Source organism: Argentina anserina, chromosome 2 (assembly GCF_933775445.1).
Source record: "Argentina anserina chromosome 2, drPotAnse1.1, whole genome shotgun sequence".
Taxonomy (NCBI): Eukaryota; Viridiplantae; Streptophyta; class Magnoliopsida; order Rosales; family Rosaceae; genus Argentina; species Argentina anserina.
The window spans coordinates 18393205-18418149 of record NC_065873.1 but is presented as its reverse complement, the minus strand read 5'-3'; the positions used below and the strand labels follow the sequence as shown (position 1 = coordinate 18418149).

The following is a 24945-nucleotide window of genomic DNA, read 5'->3' as shown; positions in this document are numbered from 1 at the left end:
TTTTTTTGGTCCGACTATAAGAAGCGTTTCTGATTTTGATATATTTTGTTTGATTCCACGCCTTTACATCAAGAGCTTTTAAATTTTTTCCCCCCTTTTGGTCTCATAACAAAGTTCACTGGTGACCATAACAACGGAAAGAAAGCTTAAATGCCAAAATTGATCAAGCTTTTATAGGCCTTGAGCGATTCTCCATGTAAGTTGTAGTTGTAATTGCTCTTATTCTCATCTAAACAGGTTTCATCTACTGAAAATTCCCTCTTTAAACTGTTTTAACTCGGAGACTACAATATTTACAACTCATCAATTGACTCGACTAATATTACAGAAACTTCTGCAAAATGCACCTAGGCACTTGCAGAAGTCATCATTCCTCCATTAATATATGGCGACATGGTGCCAAGATCGTGTCCCAGATCTGCTCCATCTTCGTCTTCAACGTCTTCCTCTGTTTCCCATAGGAAGCCAGCATATGCTGCATGTACATGGCTGAAATCAACAAGGGAAATTCATGTCAAACTTTGGCCTTCAAATACATGGAATGCCACAGTGAAACTCTATCTCAAATAATGATACGACAACATACCTATCTTGAGGTGCAGCTTGGACTGCTCGTTCATAGTAGCTCAAGGCTCTATCTTCATCATGGTGCAGTTCCCATATCACCTTGGCGTATTGCACCAAAATTTCACCATCGTTTGGGTCTGCCAGGAGCGAACGAGAGTAGTATTCCTCTGCTAAAGGAAGGTCTCTCTTGGTCTGCAGAAACAAGCAAGTTAGTACTTAGTACAGCCGCAAAGAATTCTCAAACATACACCAAGTTACAGATAGAAGACACAAAAAAAAGCTCACCTGATAGAGAAAATTAGCATAGTTTCCTAGAAACAATGGGTTTCCCGGATGTTCGTCCACCATCTTCTTGTAATGCTCCTCGACCCCATTATTGTTGTCACCTCCATCCCCATCTCCACCAGCAATTCCCCAACTAGCCTCATGACCACCCCGGCCGCCGCCACTTCCACCACCAATCCCAAGTCCCTTTGCTAGATACATTTCCTGATTCACTAGCTCTCTTTGATCTTCATAACCCCCACCCCACATTTTCTGCATAGTTCTCATGTCCTCAGATAAACTCACCTTCTTCCCCTTCTCTTCCAAACCAACAATATCACCCTCAACAGCTATGACTCTCTCACTCTCCTCAACCTCTTCTACTTCCTCTTCATCATATTCCCTATCACTATCTTCTTCTTCATCATCATCTTCACCCAAAGCGCCCGAGTTATAAGTCGAAAAAGACTCTATAGTTTGCAACGTTATGCCCCTTCTCGACTTGCGGTGTGGGTATAAATCACAGAAGAAGGGATCATCGTCATGTTTATCACAAGAAGCTGCATATGCCAGTCTTTCCAGGTTCCCATCAGACTGAGCCCTTCGGATGAACCCGGACGAGAGATCAATGGAGGGAGAGATCGGTGAGGAGGTGTGAGAGAGATTGAGAGGCCCAGTTGGGTGGAATGAAAACTTGTTGGGAGTGTTGTGGATTGAGCTTGGTTTTGGCTCAAAGTGATTGCCAAGTGGACTTTCAGCTGAGAATGAAGCAAGTAGGGATCCAATAACTGGTGCTGAAGAGCTTCTTAGCAACATGATTCAACTTTTGATCTAGATTATGCAACTCTGCAATAAAAAAAAACCAGTCTTTATATGATCAGTACATGCAAAAGTATCAAAGCTTTATGACCATGAATCTGGATTCCATGTGTTAAATAAATTTTGAAGCTGTAGGGATGATGAAGAAGAAGAAGAGCATACCACTTTTTGGAAACGTACAGAGACTAGTTGCAATCTCCAAAATGACAAAGAAAGAAAGAGAAGCTGGCTCTTGTTATAAAGGGTGCAGCTTACAGCTGGGAATGTGATTTCTTATTGAATATATATAATTTCTGTTTTCTTGTGGAAATGCAAGAGGAAAAAGATTTATGATATTGTATGAATGGTGGAGAAGAGGGCAACTTCCAGACGTTGCCGGAGAAGAGGGGCAGATTCAACTTGGTGGGAAAATATCATGAGCAATTTGCAGTAGGGTCTGAATTTGATAGGCTGGAAAGGAAGCAAATACGAAACCTGTGTCTGCTTCACGTGCTCCGTTGAATGTTTACATCTACACTTTGGAAACTAATGGACACTTTGATTTGTATATATCTCAGGCTACAACTATGCCACTGTGCTACCGTCTACAATGTCTTGGACTTATCTGCACTACGCCACAAGAAAAATCAGTCCTTTTCGTATGAAATTACAAGGGAAAATAAGTTTATGGGGTATGAGTGATTACTTGCCACACAAATTTTGAAGTAAGAATACTGACCAAGAGTTGCGTATATAAACTTGTCCATGAATCAAATTTATACCCGGTCAATATGCGAAAATGGTGTGAACTTTACAGTAATATATGCTCTTCTTAACCAAAAATATAAATTGGTCGGAGAAAGTTCTTGTAAGACTTGGTAAAAACACATATTGGTTAAAATCGATCAAAAGTTTGATGGTTTCTACGGATGAAATACTGTTATTTACATAATAAAGCCCCTCCACAACTAAAATCCATTTTGTAATATCAGTAAGGTCAACATGTAATGATTGTAATCTCTCCGGTATTGATTATGTAGAACAACCAACTGATCGGACACAATTCAATCAGTAAAAGTTTGATCATTTCGATTTCTAATTGAGGCTGTAACAAGTGTGTAATTGACGGTAAAAGAATAATGTGGTTGCAAACTTACAAATTACAATAAGAGAAATAGAAACGAGTCATGTGTTTCATGGAAGCTACAATGGTACAAATGATGAAAGGAACAAGAAGACGACCGCGTTGAACAATACGGCATTTTATGTTCAAACGGAATACACATGTGGCTTGTCCTCGTCCTACAAACTAGTTTGTATCCGTACACGTAGCCAGTAGTTTGTTAGCTTAACAAAGGAGTGGACTGGTATTTGACATTCTTCCCCTTACACACCACATGCTTCATAAACAACATAGAGAACGTACAGTCGTGAATCGTGATCGATAAGCTTTGCTCATGTTGTGCTGTTCTTGAACGAGGCACACTGTATCGCATTGAGATCGGTCCATATTGGTTAGTGGAATGTTTAGATCGTGATATACTGGTTATGTTCGACTGTAAATATGAGCTACGTGTAGTTATGATCGAATATAAAAGTAATCGTATATATTAAAATCAGCATCAAAATACTGTATGTAAAATTTGAGCATTATTTTAGAAAATTCGACCGTCAAGACTCAGGAGACTAACATAATAGTAATTCAACTGTCACTTATGATGATGATACCAATTATAATGATAGTATTGTTTGGCATTTTATTAGGAGAAATTATTTTTCCCGAATGATACACATGATACACATTTGTTTTTGTATTCTCTTTCTTTCCGGGTTATATATATATAAAGAATTACAAGTTGAATTAAAATACGCAGTCCCTCCCAACTCTCTAAGTGGAACGTAGTATTAAATAGTGACAAAACGTGGCACGTGGACCAAGTGTACCTATATTGTCCCAATTTAGTCACCTCACAGGTGTTGAGTTTTAATCACAAAAGAGCTTGATATAATTGAGTATTATTCACCCACTTATAATCTATATTTTATTTATTATTTCTTAGATGTAAGATCTTTCATCTTCAACAGGTACCGGACACAACAAGAGAAACAACAAGATTGAAAGAATAAGGAGATGAGAAAGAGTAGTAAGCAAGGGACATGGATCCTCTCATGAGCAAGGTTTTTTCCTCACCTTCTTGACTATAGGATGAGGACATGTGGCGCACTGCGTACGTGTTTGTATATAATTTGGACACCGTTGCGTGACCTTTAATCACCAAACAATAGTCTAAGAACCTGCAAGTCCTATTGGACCATGGACACAAATCACACAAGCCAATAAATATCATCTAATCATCAGGTCCTCTCTTTATCGAGGTATTCAATTGTGCAGGGTGGGAAGCTGCCCCACAAAAATGACAGTTCCCCGTTACATTATCTTGGGATATGTTTGCTTCAACAACAGGAAGTACAAGTTGTTAGGAATCAACATACCTTCAGTTGCAGAACCATCTGAAATCTACGATCACAGATTCAGGGCCAGGCCCTTGTTGTGCATGTGATCAGACTGACTTGAGTTTTGTTTGGGGGCCAATTATGTTTATGTGCAAGTGCTTGTACTGGAATCAACTCAAAGATTTATTCCCACCGGAGCCTGAACCCTTCTCCCTGCCTGCTCCAATTCCTCAATGGCCTCCAGGTATGAATATGTCAGTTCAAAGAATTGATCTTTCAGAATATTGAATGTGGGTTTTGATTAGTATTCGGGTTGTTTATGAATATTGGGTTGAAGGGTTTGTGGATTGTGGTGGTAAAGTTTGTTTCTTTATGTTTTTGATTAATTGAGTTCTGGTTGTTGCATATACCAATTGGTACTTTCTGGGTTATTTTGACTCTCTGCAGATTATGAAAATGGAAATGATAATGCTCAGACTTTTCGATTAAGCATATTTGGGCAATTGTTTGAGTAGCTTCATTGGTTTTTTTAATTTGAGCTTGATTGATGATAGGCTTGATAGCCAATTCAAAGAGGCCCTATTGATCATCATCTCTGTATACTGACTGCATATGTGATTTTTGAATTCTCTATGGTTGTCAATGCTCATATAACTTCTCAAAATTCATTAGTTCTTAATTAAATAGTTGCTGTTACGACTTAGTTGTTAATCTTTATGGTTTGCAATTTGGAACAATGAGCCTGGTCCCTGATCTTGTAGTTTAAGTTCAAGATAAGCACACGTTGCATACAAGAATGCATTTCTTTGAGGCTTGACAGCAACTATGAGATACTTTATTGCTCAACTAGTTACTTTTTTTTTTCTTTTTCTTTTTTTCTGAAAGGGGTTTGCTCAACTAGTTTCTTGTCATTGATCATGTACTTAAAATTGAAGATAAGTACAAATGAGGAAGAAGAGAATGCATGGCTGTTGAGCCTTGGAAACGACTTTAAGATTCTTTAGTAGTTTGAGTATTTGGTCCTGGGTTTTCATTCATGTTGTATTTAGGCGCTTATTTTGTTTTGCTTTCTGAGTAGGGGATTGCTTTACTGGAATCCCAGCACTTGGGATCTTTTTGTTCTTCCTTCCTTTATTTGAGTGCTGGAATATGAGTTATAACTGAACTTGTTTAATGCATGCGGTCATGCTATTCATATAGCTGATAGACAATTTTACATCTGTTGGTCTATTGATCTTTACTTGAATTAAGAAAATTAAACGATCTGCTTCTTAGTTTTGTGCTGCAATTCTCCAACATACTTTGAACTTCATCACATGTCCGGATGATATTATAATTTTCTTCAGGTGCTTCATTAAGATTTTTAGATTGTTCTATATTTCTCTTGAAAATGAATTGAACTAAACATGGTAATATGTTTAGCTCATATGTTCTTTTGGCATCCAATTCCTTAACTATTCTCCCAACTTATGCAGGTGATTTCTGTCTCTTGCTATTTTGTTAGTGATAGTTGTTGTTGTCTCCATGCAACTATCTTCTCTGTTAGGATAAATTTTAGACTTTTAGCGAGCTGGTTGTTCTGAAAAGGTTTCAGTGTTTGTGTTTGCGTGCCTCATAATTAACCCCCCCCCCCCCCCCCCCCTTTTTAGCTTACTATTGACTAAGATGCAAAAAAAAATTTGAGCTCGTCTAAATTCAGAAACAGTGTCTTCAAATACGGAGTATTGACTTTATGAAAACAAATATATAAAATAATAGAGTCAAGAGAAACTTAGTGGTTGGGGATTGATAGTAGAGATGATGAAAATATATCATGAACAGAATTTGTATACCTGAGATTGAAAATTTAGCTCTCGTGATAAAACTTTTTAATTGAGATGAAAAATTGGATTGTGGTCTAAATTATCTAAACAAATATAAGCTTTGTGTTACTTTCAGGTGAAGGTTTTGCTTCTGGAAAAATATGTATCGGAGAAATAGAGGTTTCCAAGATCAGCAGATTTGAAAGAATCTGGACCTGCTCTCTGCCAGAGGATAAGAAAAAATGTGTTACATTTTATAAGCCAGTGGGAATTCCTGATGGATTCCGTAGCATGGGTCATTATTGCCAAACTTATGGTAAGCCTTTACACGGTTATGTTCTTGTGGTTCGAGAAGTGGATTTGGCAGAAACAGCTGGTGGTCGGGAGCATGTGAAGTCAGCAGCTCTCCGACAGCCGCTTGATTACACATTGGTTTGGAGCCCTGATGATGGGAATGAGGAAAGCTATGGTTCATGTGGCTACTTCTGGCTACCTGATCCACCTGAAGGTTACAGAGCAATGGGCTTTTTGGTAACCAACACTCCTAGAAAACCTGAGTTGGATGAAGTAAGGTGTGTTAGAGTTGATTTGACTGACACATGCGAAGCTCATAGCCTACTTTTTAATACCAGTATCAAATCTGCTAGTCTTCCTTTTCAAGTTTGGACTATGAGACCACGTCATCGGGGAATGAGGGGGACAGGGGTTTCTGTAGGTACATTTTTCTGCAGTAGTCACTGGAGTAATGGAGAGGACCTGCAGATTGGGTGCTTGAAGAATCTGAATCCTAAGCTATCTGGGATGCCAAATCTTGATCAAATTCATTCTCTTATCAATCATTACGGACCTACTGTATTCTTTCATCCAGATGAGGTCTACTTGCCATCTTCTGTTGCTTGGTTCTTCAAAAATGGAGCCCTATTGTACAAAGCTGGCACAGATGTAGGCGAAGCAATTGACGAAAGCGGCTCAAATTTGCCTTGTGGGGGGTCAAATGATAGGCAGTTTTGGATAGACTTACCCAGTGGTGATCGAAGAAAGAATGTTATATATGGGAACTTGGAAAGTGCTAAACTCTACATTCATGTGAAACCAGCCCTTGGTGGGACTTTTACTGACATTGTAATGTGGGTATTTTGTCCCTTTAACGGTCCAGCTACTCTTAAAGTTGGACCTATGGATATCGCTCTCAACAAGGTTGGACAGCATGTATGTGACTGGGAGCATTTCACACTCCGATTATGCAATTTTACTGGAGAGCTGTGCAGCATATACTTCTCACAGCACAGCGGTGGTCAATGGGTTGATGCGTACGCTTTGGAGTACATAAGTGGGAACAAAGCTATTATTTACTCGACAAAAAATGGACATGCGAGCTTCCCACATGCTGGGACTTACCTTCAGGGGTCTTCAAAGCTTGGTTTTGGCATTAGGAATGATGCTGCTCGCAGTGACTTTTCTGTGGATTCAAGCATCCAATATGAAGTAGTTGCGGCCGAGTATCTTGGAGATGGGATTGTTACTGAGCCAGGTTGGCTGCAGTTTATGAGAGAATGGGGTCCAAAAATCATATACAATTCAAGAACGGAGCTGGAGAAGATCATCAATGTTTTGCCTGTGATGTTAAGAAATTCTGTTGAGAACATATTTTCAAAAATTCCAGTTGAGCTTTCTGGGGAGGAAGGTCCTACCGGACCAAAGGAGAAGAACAACTGGGTGGGAGATGAAAGATGGTAGCATGGATAGGTTCATAAAATGACCCTACTTCAAGGATCACTCCCTGTTTCTTTCATCCTGCAGATCATGTTGCCTATCTATGTTACTTCATCCTGCAGGAGATGTTGTTTTCATTAGCACGGTTCTAGAAATCATTGAATTTCAAGGCCAGCCCTGTTGTGGTTGTAGCTTTTATGTATTATTGCCATTCTTGTGTAAATAACAATATAAGATGGTGACTGAGAGGGAGAGTGTGGAAATAGGTTAAAACTAGAAAGATTATGGGTTTTGATCCCTTCTAGTATTACCATTGTTGCGGAAGTACGATAAATATGAGACTGAGGTGTTCTTGCCTTTTGTTCTAGTCCCATGGGGTTTCGTTTCTTCATTTTATGTATCCCAAAGAATGCTACATGGAGTTTAGATCATTTGGTCTAGTGGGTGACAATAGTCCCCCAATTTGTAGTTGGGAAATCTGAGTTCGACTCATAGATTAGTTCTACACTGTTGGTTGTATCTTCATTGCAATCCTCCCCAACAAACTTCTCACCAAAGCAAGAAAGAATATAAATTTTTATATCAAAGCCATAACTATTTTTTTTTTGAAAGAAGCCATAACTATTCTATTTCTGAGTTGTTTTACCAATTATATCACACACAAGTCATTGGTTACCTCAGTTACTTACTAGTTCTTTGAGATTGTAGTATTATTATTTGGTCACCATAGAAACTAAATTGAAATTTACAAGATTTTATTACAAACATGTCAAACAATTATAATCACTGAATAGAAGTAGAATGGTGTAATAACCCTATTTTTCAAACAATATTTTGGTTTGATATAAATTCTATAAGTTGTGAAATTTAATTAGAATGAATGTGATCGGTTGCGACGTTGTGAAACGAGAAACGGAAACGTTCTCGGAACGTTTAATTAGAAAAACGTTACGTTTCCGCAACGTATATATCGGCTTTATTCTGTCGCTCGGTTGCGAAAACTTCCTTCACGAAAGTTGTAGAGCTCGTCGATACGAGTTCGTGAGTATGTGACGTGTTCTAATCGGACGTCGGAGGTGAAAGTTATTAACGTCGGAAGTTAGTTTCCGATTTTGAAAACGAGTATAAAAGGGTATTTTTGTGATTATGGTTTCCATTTCAGGAAACCCTTCTCTCTCTCTTCTCTCCGCCTCCCTCTCTTCTCTCTCTCTTCCTCCCCGAACTCTCTCCCTCTTCCTCTCGGCCTCACCACCAATCTCCCTTCACAAGGAGACGTGACCCTCACCGCCGTGCCCAGAAGGATCGCGCGACCTTCCTCTCCAACCCCCGAGCTTGCGACGTGCTAGCTCGCCACCGAGACCTCCTTCTCTCTCCCCGAGCCTTCCTCTGCTTCGCACCACGACCTCCGTCTCCAAGCCGCCGTTTCCCTCACCGCCGGTCCCTGGAGCACCGCGCGGCCCTTCTTAGTCGACCCCGAGGTCAACACGCCCAAGCACGCAGCACCGGAGCTCCACCAACGACACCAAGATCCTGCGATTCCACCGACGACTTCTCGAGCTCTCCGGCGACGATCCGACGATTCAAAGGCGTGATTGAGGTGAGAGTTAGCTTAATTAGGTTGTTGTAATGCCTTGTTGTTGATTTGTGGTGGTTTGGTTTCAATTTGGAGGGATCAGATGAGAATGGATTTGGGGAAGATGCCGCCGCCTTAGGCGGCGCGTGGAGGATCGTGGGAGGTGTAGGAGGTGGTCTGCAACTGTAGGAATGAAGAGGAGGAGATGAGGGAGAGTTTTGGGGCGGCGGTGGCGTGATACGCGCCGTGTTTGGCATCGGCGCGTGTGCCCCACGCCCTGCCACAATGAGTGGCGCATGAGCGCCACGCGCGACCTGCCGGAGGTGGCGCGTGCACCCCACGTGCCGCCACGTGCGGTGGCGTGAACAGTGTTTCCGGAAGGGTAATTTTGTAATTTATTTACGTATGGTAAATGTAAATGTAAATTTTATTTACGTAGGTAAATGTAAATTTTATTTACGTAGGTAAATGTAAATTTTATTTACGTACGGTAATTATAAATATAAATTACTTTTAGTAAAGGTAAAAAGTAATTTTAGAAGGGTAATTCGGTAATTATTATTTACTGAGACAGTACGTACATTTGAATAGTATTTATACGTACAGAAATACATAAACAGTATGTATTAATACAGAGATACGTATTAGATATGTACTTGTACAGTAATACATAAATAGTAAATACGTGAATAGAAAACATTAAACAGTGAATAGTAACCGTGAACAGTGAATTCGTAAAAACCGAAAATTGCTGAACAGTAACCGAATATTACTGTTTCGGCATTTAAAGGTTTACGAAATGTTTCTAAATTCTTTTCTTTTCTTTTCTTTTCAAGGTGATCGATAAATCAAGGAAAGGAATTATCTTCGGAAATTGTGGAATTACGTTCGAGTCGATAAGATGAGTAAAATCTCACATATTTACGAATCTACCCTTGCGGTGATTCCAAGATTTTTACAAGAGTTTTAAATATTGAAATACGACATGTATACAATATAGTGGGTTATATATATATTGTATAAATGGTAATAAGTACATATATATATAGTTTGCTATATTATATACTGTTATGAATTCATCTGAAATAGGTCATTTCGATGTCGAGCATGAGATTTTAATATGGAGTTTGTTAAACGTTTTGTCTTCGGACGTGTTTATAAAATTATAACATGTATAAGATATGGATTATATATATATATTGTATAAATGGTAAATAAAAACATATGTATATAGTTTGCTATATAATATACTGTTATGATTTTTATTGTGATGATGTCATTTTGATGACAAGATTTTATCGAGCATGTGATTTTGATTTGTACAATATGATGTGAGATTATTGTACGTGATTTTAACATGGAGATTGTTAAAATGTGATTTGTCTTCAGACTTGATTTTTGGTACAATATGAAGTGAGATTATTGTACGTGTTTGGCAAGTCGGAACCTAGCCTTTGGCCGGGCTAAAGTTACGATACAGTTAGAGCTCTAGTCTGTCTGCCTTAGTACTGCATGTGAGGTAACGGGTGGTTATCTGCTCATGGGTACTCAGATTATTTTGGATGTTGGGTAGCGGGTGGCTATCCAATATCAGCGGTGTACTACGTGAGGGGTAACAGATGTGTACCAGCGTTCATTAGTACCTGTATTATAAATGTTTTTGGGTAACCAGAAGGGTTGCCCGATTTCTCATGAGCACTTCCATTTCATATATTGTTTTTGGGACAACCAGATGGGCTGTCCATTGACTCATGAGAGCATTTATATTTGTTGGTTTGTGATTGTCGTATATATTGATATGCGAATTATATTTTCATTTTACTCACACGAGCTATAAGCTTACCGGGTTTGTGTTTACAAATCCCGGTGCACCAATTCGATAGTGTAGGGGATAATTCCGCAGGTGTTGATTTATAGAGATCGAGAGACGACTCCGGAGACTCGAAGTCTTTCGTATCCTGCTTGTGGTGAGGTTTCTAGCGTGGATTTGAGTGTGAGAATTGGTGTGAATTTATTGTGAGTTTTGTGAGAGATTGTGAGGATTATTACATTTCCATCTTATGTAATGTTGAATTATAAATTTGGGTTGTAATAATTGGTTTTCTGAGTTGTATTGAGAACTCAATAATGATCCGCTGTGCATTTTAAATAATTTCGATTTCATTGAGATTGTTTGGTGTTCTAACGATTTTAAAATTTTAAGTTTTTAGCCTCGAAATTTTAGGGTCGTTACAAATGGTGTTCACATACCAGCAGGCTTAAACATCCAACAGGAAAGATCTTCCTCGATAAAAGCTAAAAAAACAAAAACAAAAACAAAAAGCCCTTAATTTTATATCTCAGACCCGACCCGGCCCATTTTATCAGTGTCGGTGGAAGACCAGACCCATCTTCTCTACTGGTGCAAAAGGGGGACGACTGGGTTCAGAGGGTGATTGCTTGGAAGCAAAGCGCACCACATCACCGCAAAACCCAGAGAAAAGAGACTCGGCGAAATGCTGGCGAGGAGGGCTGTCTCGTTCTTGAAGAGCTCCTCAGCTCCACAGTTTTCCAGGTATTCTTTTCTTCCGAGAATTCTGATCCCATGTTTAAAATTGTGTGCAAGATTCATTCGCCAAGCAACAATTAGCTGCAATAGCAGTTATATTAGCATGGCTATGTTATTTAACATTAATTCCTATCTGGGTGTGTGTTTGATCAGTTCTCTGATACTGTTATGGACTAAAGTTTCGAACTTTAACTAGTTTTGGATCCTAATGTCTGTGTATTGACTTTAGTTACACTAGTTATGCTTGGAGTGTTAGTGAGGTTTGTATATGATACATGAGTAGTTGTATTTTGTGATTCTGAATGAGACCCTTTTTGGTTTTTTGAGACTGAATGCACCTCTTGTTGCAATGAGTGTGGAATTGATGGTGATTTTGATATGTGAGTGATTGGGATGGCTTTACTGCAGTGTAGCTGCTTCGGCGAAGACTGTGGATGAAGGGCAGACCAAGTGGTTTGGCCGCAAGGCTGTGAATTATCTCTTGATTACTATTACTGGTGGCGTGGCTTTGAGTGCTCTTGATGATCTTATTATTTATCAGAGCTGTAGCAGGTATGTCTTGAACATTATGACAGATTTTTTTTTTAATGAAATAGGGTTTTAGATAGCTGCTTTAGGTAATTTCAAAAAACAACATCTTTCGGTTGCTGTTGTATTTAGGAAGTGTTGGAGGGAGGCTTGGATGGTTAGATTATGTAGTCTTTACAGCTGCTCTATGCTTAGACCCCAAATTGAAAAGCTGTTCTACTCTAGCTTAGAATTTAAGCTCTTGATTGAAAATTTGATCTTAATTTGTCGTGTGCCACTAGTTTGGACCAAATGTATTACCAGTAGAGCTGTTCAATCAGCATCTCTGATGTCTAGCAATATATTCTTAACAATACATTGTAGAAATATCAAATACTACCATTATATTGTTCATTATAAAACACAGAGATTACAAACTGTTTTATAGAAAAGAATCTAGCCAAAAGCTGCTTCCTCTATTTTAGGTTCCTAGCTAAGTTTGGTGAGGAATTGGTTGTAATACGTGAGAAAAATGAGGGAGGTGGAGGGAGACATGAACACTTTTTTTGTAGAGGAAGGTGTTTAGAGAGTTCAGAGGTCAAGGAATGACCCCAAGCATTTTAGTATCTCTTTAGTATGTGGAAATATGTTACATTCCAACCCGTTTGTTGAAAAATTTACAGCAAGGCCATGGAGAAAGTCAGTAAGGACCCAACCATGCGAGATGCTCTAGGGGAACCTGTTGTGAAGGGCCCATGGTACAATGCACAGCTTGGTGTAGCTCATAAGAGGCAATCTGTATCTTGCAAATTTCCTGTGCATGGACCAAAAGGCACAGGAGTTCTCACAGTGAAGGCTGTACGCGATGGAGGTTAGTACTGATTTACCTCATTTATGTGCACACATATAATCATGTCTCATAAGAATGATAAGATAGCTGAATGATCGAGTACATTCCATAGCAGCAAACTAAAAAAATGATAATAGTCTTTTATTTGAAGCAAGTAATTTCTACTTGACACAATTATGCACGGAATGAACCAATATATTGGTTACTACCCATTGAATTTAAACAGCAAAGGAGCATACAAATGATACAATGAAATACCTCACTAGTTTACCAAGTGGAAGCTAGGTTTTTACCCAGCAAAAAAATAAAACTAAGCTGGTGCGATCAAAGTTTACCCAGCGGAAGCTGGGCACGGTTCCCCTTAGATCCGCCTCTGGGGCACAGGCTCATGAAGACACACGTTTCTCACTTCAGCATATATCATATTTGGAGTTAAGATTGGTCTTTATGCAACCACACTTGATTTTTCATCTGAAACCATTTGATAGATGAGCAAACTTTTCTGATCTGTAAGTCTGTAACTATTGTCCTTGCCAATGTTCAGCCATTTCCAAATTATTTTCCCTTGAATAACCATTCTATTTGAATTTACAAATTATGTATGTGAAGGACCACTTTTGCTCCTTATGCGAACTATATTGTTTGATGCTTGATTTGCAATTCCATTATCACTAGAGTATTTGATAGCTCTGCTAGTACATTGATCAGCTGGCTTCTTTCTTCTCACAGATGATTCCTGGTTGTCATATCTCATTTCTCGCAATTGGGATATTCTAATCATGGATGCTCTCCTCCATATTCCTGAAAATGAAGAGAAGAAGCAAACAATACGGATTACCATTCCAGAACCTGCTTGCACGGCTCCATCATGCACCGGCCCCAGTTGCAGCACCCAAGAAACTCAGAATACAGAGAAGAAATAGAGCACTCAATGCGTCACCACGCAAGAGTATTTTCCCCATTTAGGTGGCTCTGTTTTTTTTTTCCATGAAAAGCTTGGTAGAGGACTTAGAGGGTGATACTAGTGTCAAAACTATGAGTGAATTACAATAGCACAATACTTAGTACAGCTTGTAAAAGCTTTTGATTGCCTTGTTTAGGCTTGGCTCCTAAAGATGTCTTCTTTACTCTTTAATAACACTTGGCCAGAAATTTCATCATGGAAAACGACTGAATTTTGTGGTAGACCAAAATGAAATGAAGTTCCACCAAGTCATTGTATTCGACTAATTTTATGATAAAAGAAGGACAAGGGCTCGAGTACTTGTCCATCCATGATGAGACAAAAATGGAAAACGTGCTTTTGATTTTGACTTACTATCTCCTCACAAGACAAAATAAAAGTCACCATCTTGTATTTTTCTAGTTGACCACTAAATCCTTTGATACCCTCAGATTTTTAACACCCTTGATATGATCGACGAAATGGTACTTTGAACTTGAGACTTTGTCAGAAACTAGAATACAAATATGGATATATAGTTGTCAAATGAAACTCTGTAAACCGGTGCGTATTCAAATATACTATAAGGGATTCAGTACCTTGAGTTTGAGATAGTAACGAAGAACAAATACTATAGGGGATTAAGTAGCTTGAAAGAAGTGGGGCGTCATGGCATAGTTCGATGTTGTAATTTGAGTTTTAGGCTCTACATCCACTAACATATTTTATTATTTTATTATCGAGATTTAACAAAAGAAACGACACTTTGCACAATAAAAAAAGATTAAATAAATAATTGCTTCCGAGTTAGGCTCATGACCTAATTAGTAGCATTCTAACAAAACCGCTCTAAACAAACAATTCTAGAACCCTTATCTCCATTAATCTTGCTAATTATCAGGGTAATATAATTCATGTGGGTTGAATTGAAGATGGCATCAACTTCTTGGGTTCATTTTCTCATAATTCAATTTTGGTTGGCAAAATTGCACATCATTTTAATCATTCCTCCCACAGGCACAGAAATAAAAGAGTAACCCTTTCAAAAGTTTAACACAGGACACGTGGCAGCACTTGAGCAGCTACTGTTACCAGACGCATAGACAACCGTGAACGCCGTCGCCGGAAACTCTTTCGTTCTAAACTGCTCCCAAACTCCTGGGGCCAATCTGATCGTCGTTGAGCTGTCAGCACTAAATCCCATGCCCCACGTGTCGCTATATACGTGATTACCAAGCCTGGGCCTCTTTCACGGTCCTAACTCCAACGCCGTGTCGAGACTTAATAAGACGTGGGCCCTCCTTGTCGGGTTGTCGTTTGGATACCTTGCAGGTCCCACCCCCACAGACCACACGAGAATCTCATTCTCTCGCCACTCGGAGGAAACTTTCTCTGTTATCTTTTCGTTTGTGACAAGAGGGGGTAAAGTGGTAAACCCATGGAGGGTCTCCATTTTTGACTTTTAACTATGGTTATAAATGCATTTTTTTGAATACTATAGCTAAATTGAATATATCCCGTTGAAAAGGTAGGATATCTTTAGACTTTAGCATCTCTCTTTGCTCAAATAGTCCGGTTTCAAGCAAGAACGGGTGCACGGTTCACTCACGATTCTGATTTTGGAAAATAGAAGTCAATGAGAGTTTCAGTCGAAACATTCCACGCGAACTTTAGAAAAACATATTTGAAATCACAAAAGAAGATCGCAGTGCCTGATCTGAAAGCGTCCAAACACTAGCAGTCAAATCCAAACTAAACCGAAACAGGAAAAGAAACCAATTAAAAACAGTTACGTCGTTATATTTTATAACGAAGTGTCTAACAATCTAAACATGAGTTTACTTTTAGTAAACGAAACACGTTTTTTTCCTCTCTAATTTTCCAAAGACTAGTTTAAAATGTTGAGAGAGAGAGAGAGAGAGAGAGAGAGAGAGAGAGAGAGAGAGAGAGAGAGAGAGAGAGAGAGAGAGAGCGCCAATATCTCTTTAGCCATGCGAGATGATGGGGAGAAATAGAAATGAAGAGGATGGGAGAGTATGGTAGGAATGGAGGACTAGTTTGCATAGAAAGGGCGAAGATATTGATGGAGGCGCATAAAGGAGACAGGAGACAGTAGACAAACACAGATAGGTACGCGCACCTCCTTTGCTTTTCACCCTTCTCTTCTCTCTTCTCTCTTCTCAACCACCCCAAAACACCTAACCCAATTCCCAAATCAGACCAGGCAATCACCACCCCATTCAATCTCTCTCTCTCTTCCCAAAAGCTCACATCTCATCTGGGTCTCTATAAAGCTCTCACCTTCAAGATTTTGAATGCAGGGTTTATCTGCAGGTTTAGGACCTGGTTCTGTCACCAACATGTCAACTGTCTCTAAAGATGACAACTTGGCCATGTCTTCCGAGGATTCTTGCAGCCCTGATGACTCTGACCTCGAGCTCTGCCTTGGCCTCAGCCTCCGCGGCAAGGCTGCCCAGCAAGGCCCAGCTGGGAATTATGCTAGGATTCTGACGGCTAAGGATTTCCGGTATGTGGGCTCGAACGGGTCGTCGGCGTCGTCGAGTTCTTCTTCGTTGAGCAGTGTTAATGTGGCGGCTGGGACTAAGCGGAGTGCTGATTCTGTTGCGGCGGCGAGTGGTGTTAAGTAAGATTGAGTTCAATTTTTAAAGATGGTTTTTTTTTTAATGTTTTTGAGTGTTGTTTGTTGGTTCTTGTTTTGGGTACTCCAGGGTCTTGATTTTTTGCTGGATCAAGTTGTTGTTGCTATTATTAGTAATGTGGTTTCCCAAATTTGATTTTGTTGCACAGTTTTATTTTCTGAGCTGCTTTGGTGTTAGGTGTGACCAGCAGATAAAGAAGTGTTCTTGGTTTGTAATTCAAAGAAATGCTTGAAAATACGTAATGCCCCAAAGCCAAATAGGAAAGTGTTTATCAAAAATGCATTTGTAGATTCAAGATCATACAAGGATAGATTGCAGAGTGCGAATAATGAAGAGATAAGATCCCAAAAGTCCCGAAGTTAAGAACTTGTTAGTATTCAGGCACAAAGATTATATAGATAGGCTTGGCATTGCTCGAATCCAACCGTAGACTTTTGGTGAGGCTTTTGGTCTGTTCTGGCACAGATGGTAACTAGGTGTTATTCTGAATATATAAGGTTTTATATGTTGCTTCATCTCATCAGGACAACACAACAGATCTATATGATAGTGCACACACAATCAGATCAAGTAGCTGTAGCAGTTCCGTTCAGAAATTTCGGACCTGTTCTTAGTACACTAACTTTAGTTTTTTTTTTAAATCTTGTGATCTTCAGGTTTTCATTCATTTATGTATGAGATATATAAATCATATAGTGGTAGTTAATTGCTACGTTTCTCGAGTCAATTTATGTAGTTCATTTATGTATGAGACATATAAATCATATATAAATCATACTGAGTTATCTTAATTCTTTCTAATTTATTGTTTGCTTCTCTGATTGGGTTTTATTTTTTTTTTATATGTTGAAGTAGCCAGCCTGTGGGATGGCCTCCTATCAGAACTTATAGAATGAATTCATTGGTTCATCAAGCAAAATCTTCAGCGACTGAAGTAGTTAACTCAGAGAAAGGTGGATGCAAGACTGTTTCAAGGAAGGCTAACATTGGTGGTCAAGAAAACAATGGAAATGCTAAGGAGAGACGCCTCACGAGTTCCCTGTTTGTAAAGGTGAATATGGATGGCAGTCCAATTGGAAGGAAGGTCAACCTAACTGCACACAGTAGCTATGAAGCCCTAGCACAAACGTTGGAGGATATGTTCCGGGGACTTTGTGCAAATGCGAAATTGATACGTTAGTACTCTAGCCTCTATATTCAGTATTTTGAATTGAAGATGCATGCTTGAATATTCTAGTGTTAAATCGAAGCAAGTCTAGAGAAAATTGCACAGCAATTCTTCTGTGGAAGTTGGTATCTCCTTCTCCGCGTTCTCGGAATGTTAATTAAATGTAGGAAAAAAATTCCAAAAAGTTATGTTTCTTCATGATAATTTTGTCAATTTTTTTTTTATGAAAAGTCAAAAGATATTGGTATGGTGGATGATGGATATCTGGAAATTAAGATAATTGTCAGATGTATACAGTTGTGTCACTCAAAGTCCGTATAATTGGACAATGAGGTAGAATCTATTTATATAGCTGACTAAAGATATATATTTTTTGTATTTCCTTTGACTAATGTTGTTCTATGTATCTATATTTAGTTTCTGGTGGTCAGGAGCATGATATGATGGTGGGAGAAACTACACCTTCTAAGTTGCTTGATGGTTCATTTGATTTCGCACTGACTTATGAAGACAAAGAAGGTGACTGGATGCTTGTTGGGGATGTTCCTTGGGGGTGAGATTCTTCAATAACATAGCCGCTTTGTGTGCGATGCAAATCTCTAGTCTTTAGTGATAATGTGCTTGTTTCTCCTTGACTGATAAGGTTTTCAGCCTTTTTCTCATATCTTATTATTTTAAATACTTTTTATTCAGGATGTTTCTCAATTCAGTTAAGAGGCTAAGAATCATGAGGAAATCTGAGGCTAATGGACTTGGTACGTAGATGTGTAGGAATAAGCTTCAAATTTGCCTCCAAAAGCCGGAATGCATCTAACTCTGTTACTTTAAATCGCAGCTCCAAGGCTGCAGGAAAAGAATGCAAGGCAGAGATGCATGAGCTGATACAGCTCCATTTGTGAGAACTTCGGCAAGGATACAAAGAACCTATGTTTTACAGTGTACAAAGTGGGTAAGACATAATTGGAGCATATGGAGATAAGAGAAGCTATGGTGTTCTGTTTCATTTTTGCTTGATGTGGAATGTTATTCCATTTCTTTTTGCTTTGCCTTCTCTAGAAGTTACATGGCTGCTTCTCAAAGCCAGAGCTATCTTATATTTTAGTGTACTACATATAATACACGTACCTGTGATGAAATTTTGTTGCTGATGTATATATGGGGTTACTCAATTGCTTTTGCTTGCTTAGCTACTTGCCCTATTCCCCCATTTCAATGGAGTGAAATTGTGCAATAGTTATATTCTAGAAAATAAAGGAAAACGTGTTAAGATTTGATAAAGTTTGAATTGGCATGCTGTACATGTTACTGAAGATGACCCTAAAAAGAACCAAGAGAAACTGCATGAACTAGGTGTTTTGGAACACAATAGAGAATATGTTGATGGGATTCCTTTGAAAAAGAAATTATAACTGGTGTCTTATGTTAAACTTAAAATGTTATTCTGGTAATGCGTACAATATTCTCTGGTTACAATCTTCTGTCTTCATACACAAATATGAACCACTGATTACAAAATGAACAAAAATGCCATCTTAATCTTACATACAACTTGATAAATGAAAATAATGATGCCCAGGTAGGGAACTCAAAATTCTGTCCCTATAGAAGACCATTTACAGGTGAGGTACTAAAGACTGGTTGGTCTTTGTTAGATGCATATGCATCATTGTTGTTGCTGCTGCTTTTTCGTCGAGGCGTTGCCTCTCCCAGCATGGTTATGACATCTCTCATGGAGGGTCTGTCCTTGGGAAGCTTAGTTGTGCAAACAAGGGCTATTCTAAGGACCAAGAGCATCTCTTCTTGAACATGCTTGGAATTTCCCACACTGGGGTCTAATACTTCTTCTAAACATTTGTTGTCTGTAATCTTCCTCCGAATCCATTCAACGATGTCTACTGACTCTCCAAACTGAGGGTCTAATGGCCTCTTTCCTGTTAGAAGCTCGAGTAGAACCACACCATAGCTGTAGATGTCAATCTTCTCATCCACCTTCAAGGTGTATCCATATTCTGATGAAAACAGGTCACAAAATTACAATGTTAGTGATGAAAAAAGTTATAGGAACTTGATAAGCACAGTTAAACTTCCAGTTTAAAACAGACAGTTCGCAAGGTTGATTCGTGAAACTCACCAGGGGCAATGTAGCCATAGGAACCAGCCACCATGGAAAGGGTCTCATTTTTCCGGACCATCATCCTTGCCAACCCAAAATCAGCAATCCTAGCCTCAAGGTTTGCATCCAGTAGTATGTTGTTGGACTTGATGTCTCTGTGAATGACTGGTGGGTGGCAATCATGGTGGAGATAAGCAAGACCTTGCGCAACTCCAACTGCTATGTTATACCTGGAAACCCAATCTACAAGCAACCTTGCAGCTTGCTTTCCATGAAGAGCTTCTCCAAGGCTGCCATTGTTCATATACTCGTATATTATCATCAAATTGGTATCATTGTTCAGAAATCCTAGTAACCGAACAATATTCCGATGCCTTAGCCTCCCTAAGAGATTCACTTCCCCAACTAGATCACCACTGCTTCCAGTTTCAACATCTGTTGCTGGTCTCCACAACTTCTTAACTGCAACAACTGTGTTTGATCTTGTTATCTCAGCCTTATAGACAATGCCAGTAGATCCCATTCCAATCACGTTTGATTCCTTTACACAAGCTAGAATGTCGGCAGTTGTGAAACCAAGCCTCTGGAAAGCCATCAATCTCCATGGCCACTCTCCATTTCCCACATCGAACCTATCTTCGAAGCAACTTCCATCTGCATACCACCTCTTGTATAGAGACCTTGCACCAAAAAGTGCAATGGCAACTGCTAAAGCTGAAGAAATCCCAATCACCCACCCTGCAATAATTTTCTTAGTATGCAAGCCCCTATGCCTTGATTCCAATGATGGATTTCGGGCACAAGGAGGCAGCACACTGCCACAGAGACCAGCATTGCCTACAAGGTCACTCGGATTTATTGTCCTAAGCACACCATTTGCTGGGACAGCACCCTCTAGCTTGTTGTATGAGACATTGAGAGTTTCCAATGCTGGAGAGATTCCGAAATTTTCCGGTATTCCTCCAGTGAGAGAGTTGTTGGACAAGTCCAAAATGGACAATGTGGGCATCATGGCAATGGACTTTGGGATTTCACCAGTCAATTGGTTGTTGGCAAGATTTAAGTTCACTAATTTCTCACAAGAAGCAATGCTTGCTGGAATGGTTCCAGAGAAACTGTTTGATGAGAGATCAAGCACAGAAAGTGAAGGACAATCCTGGAACTGGTCTGGAATTTTTCCTACTAAGAAATTATTGGAGGCCATGAACGTTTGCAAACTTGGAGCAGAGAGAATGGTGGAAGGAAGAGAAGAACGGAGGCGGTTTCGAGATATATCAATGAAAGAAATTGATGTAGAAGAAGAAATGTCATCAGGGATTGCACCAGTGAGATTGTTATTAGCCAATTCTAACCTTTGAAGCCTCCCTAGCTTGCCAAGACCAACTGGGATTGATCCAGAAAGCAGGTTGTTCTGCATTCGGACACGAACAAGTGAAAGACAAGTTGACAGGCCAACTGGAATTGGACCTGTGAAGGCATTGTTGAAGAGGATAAGCTTGGTGAGATTGCCCTTATTGCACAATGTCGCTGGAAGCTCACCGGAAAATGAGTTGGATGATACATCCAACCACACCAATGGAGCATTTTTACCAAGATCACTCGGTAAAGAGCCTGATAGAGAATTGTTCCACAGCTCAAGCACTGCCAACTGAGTCAAGTTTCCAAGTCCCAATGGTACCGAACCTGACAACTTGTTGGACATGAGATTCAGAAGCTGCAGATTCTTCATCTCACCAACCTCAGCTGGGATTTCACCCGATAACTTGTTGTCGGAGAGATCAAGCAACTGCAACGAAGAAATGCTGCCGATTTGAGGTGGGATTGTACCTTCAAAGTTGTTCTTGTACAAGAACACTGTCTCTAGTAGCTGCAGCTTCCCCAACTCAGCTGGAATGTCACCACTGAGATTGCCAACTGCCAAATCAAGATACTTCAAGTTGGTGAGGTTTCCAAATTCCAGTGGAATCCCACCTTCAAACTCATTGTACCCTAGAATGATGCTCTCCAATGACGAAAGCTCTCCAAGCTCTGATGGGATTTGACCTGTGAGATTATTCCCAGAGAGGCCAAGAAACTTCATCTTTTGCAACTTCCTTAAGGACTTGGGAATCTCCCCTTCAAAGAAACTCCCTCGAAGATCCAGAGTCTCCAGCATTGTTGCATTGCCAATATCCTCCGGCAGAAGCCCCGAGAAGTTGTTGCTGGAAGCATTCAGATATGACAAGCTCTCCGCACTTCCTAGTCCCACCGGAAAATCACCAACGAATGAATTCTGACTCACATCAAGACTCTTCAGTGCAGTGAGATTCGACATGGATTTCGGCAACGATGAAGAGAATGCACTGCAGCAGAGGTTGAGAGTAGTGAGACTCTTGAGCCATTGGATGTCACCGGAGACTGAACCACTGAGGTTCATGTGGGAGAGATCAAGCTTCTCTACATAACCGTCACTGTTGCACCATACTCCAGTCCAGTTACAGTGATCAGCCTCAACTTTCCAATTCTCAAGACTCCCCATTGGATCAAGCAGGCCTGCTCTGAGTGAAAGCAATGCAGATGCTTCATGGCTGACCACAGCAGAAGAACCATAAGAAGCAAAACCAATGAAACAGTAAAACAAGAAGAAGATGAGCAAAATCTTCATACTGGGTATCTCTAACTGGCTACTCTGTCTGGTTTTCCACCATTTTCAGAATCCAAAACAGAGTGAGACACAGAGAGAGTGAAACTGAAGCAGTGGAAAGAAGATTGGATGAAGATTAGGAGTTGGTATATAAATAATTGGTTGAATTTTGGGGGTTCTGGGGTGATTGATTAGTTGCTAATAATTGCTTGATGGGGGCAGCTCATGAGATCTTGAGCAATGAAAGAACAGCTGTGAGGGCTTTGGACTTATTGGAAATTTCTCCGACACCAAACATGGGAGAGAATGTGGTGTAAGCTCTCTCATGCAGTAGCTTCTTTCTTCTTCTGTGTCATCTTATATATGATGATATATAGTCAACTTGAGAGAGTAGTTTGAGTTCTCATAATCACTAAATAACAAGGTAATTTTCATCCTTCATCACTGTTAATACTTTCTTGTTCTCTAACTGTATGTTCATATATAACTAACTGGTCTTGGGACTTGGGTAAGTGTTGATCCCAATGAAAAATGGATCATATATTCCTAATTCAGCACACACAAAATCCAATTGACCCAAAAAATGGTGTCTATCATTTCATGTGAATACATATGAAATGTCTGAAGCAAGGATTAGCTGTAGATTAATAGAACATGTGTGGACTTATTTTAAAAGAGGGTTAGTAATATTGGGTTTATCTCTAATCTCGATTATTATGTATTTTTAAGATTAAGAACTACATTAATTGTACAGGTTTCTCTTAAAAGCCACTCTATCTTGAGCCTCACAGAATGGAACCAAAACCAACATGCTTGAATGATATGGGTTTCCATGATCGTAGGTTTCTCTACTTGGAAAGGGTAACTTCTAAGTATGACAAAGATTTGGAATTCATCATTGTATCCATTAAAACAAGAGGAACAAGGCGTGTGGATACAGTAACTATGCTGGTTACTAGCTAATTTGTTTAAGTTTCTAAATTTTATATAAAACTGCAGAGTGCAAGAGGATAATGAAGCTTCGTTTTTTCCAGTTCGTGGATGAAACAATATAAAAGCACCGCCAGTTCATACCCATTATCACCCCCAAGTTATAAATGGTTAATCAGAGTCGATAATTCGAAGGAACATGTCAATTATTCCTCATGATTGATATGATGGAATCTTGGCATGTTACAGGGTGAACCAATCCACTAAAACAAAGACAAAAAACTCTGATCCATGAAATAAACACACATTTGACTGGTGGCCATACCTCTGTGTTAATTTGCAGGGTAGGTTTCTTATGTCACTATTAGTGTCCCCTATGTTTTTCCAAAGGGCCAAAAACTAAACACACCCTACAATTTGAAGGCAATTCTAGAATCCAAATGTGTAAGAACATCTGTTTATACGCGATTGAGATAAGATATGTCGATTACCAAACGACTAGATAATTCTTGATTTGACAGCACAAAGAATAGGTGGTAAACATGGCCCTAAAACAGGCAAGCAAAATGAATTATGTTTTTCTAGGTGTATGCATTATTGCTTAAGAAAGAAGGAAAATATGTAAAATGATGTGCCTTTAATTTCGAAAATGTGGTGATCCAAAATGATTTAACTGCAGAAGAGAAAACAGAGATAAAAAGGGGAGGATCAGATCAAACCAGGAAGGAGGAAATGAAAGAAAGTGACGTGCACATTCCAACTACCATTTGTGCATCAGATTAAATTCTCTGTTTTTCCTTTTCATCCTTCCCAGTTCCTACTCCTCCTTTTGTTCATAATCTGCCTAGTTTCACATGCACATGTGGACCTAGTTTAAAATAAGTGATAGTGTGACATAGTGGCACTTTAGTTTATAGAAATGGCTGTACTATTGTGCTACATTCAGAACCAGATTTGTTGGCCATGTGAAAAAGCAGCTTCCCTGGGAAGTGCTTCCACCTATTATTGGAGAGAGAGAGAGAGAGAGAGAGAGAGAGAGAGAGAGAGCGAGAGCGAGAGCGAAGTAGATATATGGAAGCTGCAGAGTAAGAAGAAGAAAGACTTGGTGCTAAATGCCAATGGGGGTTAAGGGAATTTAGGGGGTGTGATTACTTCCATTTGGATCTGCAAAATATAAACTTAGTTTTGGGGAGGAAGAACAACTAAGAAGAAGGGGAGAAGGGTTATGGGTGCTTACGTGCTTCCACATGGCTTTATGCTGAGGCACAGCAAAGCCAACCTTTCAGGCTTTCACGATGCTAAAGATCACTGTTGCCGGTGTCTACTACACGTGTGGCACATGCGTGTTGGGTTTTGATTCGGTACACTAATATCCTAGTGCTTAACACTAAGCTGGAGCTATTATGCCAGTTCCATATGGCCTTTGACTCTT

At 39.5% G+C, this 24945-nt stretch overlaps 5 protein-coding genes across 6 annotated transcripts; 3 read left to right on the top strand and 2 right to left on the bottom strand.

The window, feature by feature from the left end:
* Positions 1-146: 146 nt before the first annotated feature.
* On the bottom strand, positions 147-1976 carry LOC126785263 (uncharacterized). Its single transcript, XM_050510891.1, has 4 exons — positions 1813-1976; positions 853-1677; positions 587-759; positions 147-489 (listed from the first exon to the last, which is right to left on the bottom strand). Exons 2-4 carry the CDS (start codon positions 1645-1647, stop codon positions 348-350), a joined length of 1110 nt encoding a protein of 369 aa, XP_050366848.1. The 5' UTR covers positions 1648-1677; positions 1813-1976; the 3' UTR covers positions 147-347.
* Positions 1977-3968: 1992 nt separating this feature from the next.
* On the top strand, positions 3969-7955 carry LOC126782611 (hypothetical protein At1g04090). Its single transcript, XM_050507889.1, has 2 exons — positions 3969-4327; positions 6022-7955. The coding sequence occupies exons 1-2, from the start codon at positions 4225-4227 to the stop codon at positions 7620-7622; spliced, it is 1704 nt and encodes a 567-aa protein (XP_050363846.1). The 5' UTR covers positions 3969-4224; the 3' UTR covers positions 7623-7955.
* Positions 7956-11557: 3602 nt separating this feature from the next.
* LOC126783500 (uncharacterized) lies at positions 11558-14259 on the top strand. Its single transcript, XM_050508978.1, has 4 exons — positions 11558-11725; positions 12128-12271; positions 12910-13097; positions 13806-14259. The coding sequence occupies exons 1-4, from the start codon at positions 11667-11669 to the stop codon at positions 13997-13999; spliced, it is 585 nt and encodes a 194-aa protein (XP_050364935.1). The 5' UTR covers positions 11558-11666; the 3' UTR covers positions 14000-14259.
* A 1888-nt stretch (positions 14260-16147) lies between these two features.
* LOC126782474 (auxin-responsive protein IAA11) lies at positions 16148-19024 on the top strand. 2 transcript variants are annotated; one of them, XM_050507727.1, is made up of 5 exons: positions 16148-16663; positions 17535-17854; positions 18265-18400; positions 18541-18602; positions 18683-19024. In XM_050507727.1, the coding sequence occupies exons 1-5, from the start codon at positions 16335-16337 to the stop codon at positions 18727-18729; spliced, it is 894 nt and encodes a 297-aa protein (XP_050363684.1). In that variant the 5' UTR covers positions 16148-16334; the 3' UTR covers positions 18730-19024. The 2 variants fall into 2 exon arrangements, with proteins under 2 accessions (XP_050363684.1, XP_050363683.1); XM_050507726.1 differs by having other exon boundaries at positions 16149-16663; positions 17532-17854.
* A 260-nt stretch (positions 19025-19284) lies between these two features.
* LOC126783410 (MDIS1-interacting receptor like kinase 1) lies at positions 19285-22917 on the bottom strand. Its single transcript, XM_050508875.1, has 2 exons — positions 19979-22917; positions 19285-19856 (listed from the first exon to the last, which is right to left on the bottom strand). The coding sequence occupies exons 1-2, from the start codon at positions 22602-22604 to the stop codon at positions 19447-19449; spliced, it is 3036 nt and encodes a 1011-aa protein (XP_050364832.1). The 5' UTR covers positions 22605-22917; the 3' UTR covers positions 19285-19446.
* Positions 22918-24945: the final 2028 nt, after the last annotated feature.

Bases quoted from the DNA above. Each gene is read 5' to 3' on its own strand.
- LOC126785263 (XM_050510891.1), bottom strand. From the start codon at position 1,647: ATGTTGCTAAGAAGCTCTTCAGCACCAGTTATTGGATCCCTACTTGCT. The intron at 760-852 runs GTGAGCTTTTTT...TTGTTTCTGCAG, and splicing joins ATGCTAATTTTCTCTATCAG to ACCAAGAGAGACCTTCCTTT. The intron at 490-586 runs GTATGTTGTCGT...TGTTGATTTCAG, and splicing joins CAAGCTGCACCTCAAGATAG to CCATGTACATGCAGCATATG.
- LOC126782611 (XM_050507889.1), top strand. From the start codon at position 4,225: ATGTTTATGTGCAAGTGCTTGTACTGGAATCAACTCAAAGATTTATTC. The intron at 4,328-6,021 runs GTATGAATATGT...TGTTACTTTCAG, and splicing joins AATTCCTCAATGGCCTCCAG to GTGAAGGTTTTGCTTCTGGA.
- LOC126783500 (XM_050508978.1), top strand. From the start codon at position 11,667: ATGCTGGCGAGGAGGGCTGTCTCGTTCTTGAAGAGCTCCTCAGCTCCA. The intron at 11,726-12,127 runs GTATTCTTTTCT...GCTTTACTGCAG, and splicing joins TCAGCTCCACAGTTTTCCAG to TGTAGCTGCTTCGGCGAAGA. The intron at 12,272-12,909 runs GTATGTCTTGAA...AAAAATTTACAG, and splicing joins ATTTATCAGAGCTGTAGCAG to CAAGGCCATGGAGAAAGTCA.
- LOC126782474 (XM_050507726.1), top strand. From the start codon at position 16,335: ATGCAGGGTTTATCTGCAGGTTTAGGACCTGGTTCTGTCACCAACATG. The intron at 16,664-17,531 runs GTAAGATTGAGT...TATATGTTGAAG, and splicing joins GCGGCGGCGAGTGGTGTTAA to TAGCCAGCCTGTGGGATGGC. The intron at 17,855-18,264 runs GTTAGTACTCTA...ATCTATATTTAG, and splicing joins TGCAAATGCGAAATTGATAC to TTTCTGGTGGTCAGGAGCAT.
- LOC126783410 (XM_050508875.1), bottom strand. From the start codon at position 22,604: ATGAAGATTTTGCTCATCTTCTTCTTGTTTTACTGTTTCATTGGTTTT. The intron at 19,857-19,978 runs GTGAGTTTCACG...TGTTTTCATCAG, and splicing joins CTATGGCTACATTGCCCCTG to AATATGGATACACCTTGAAG.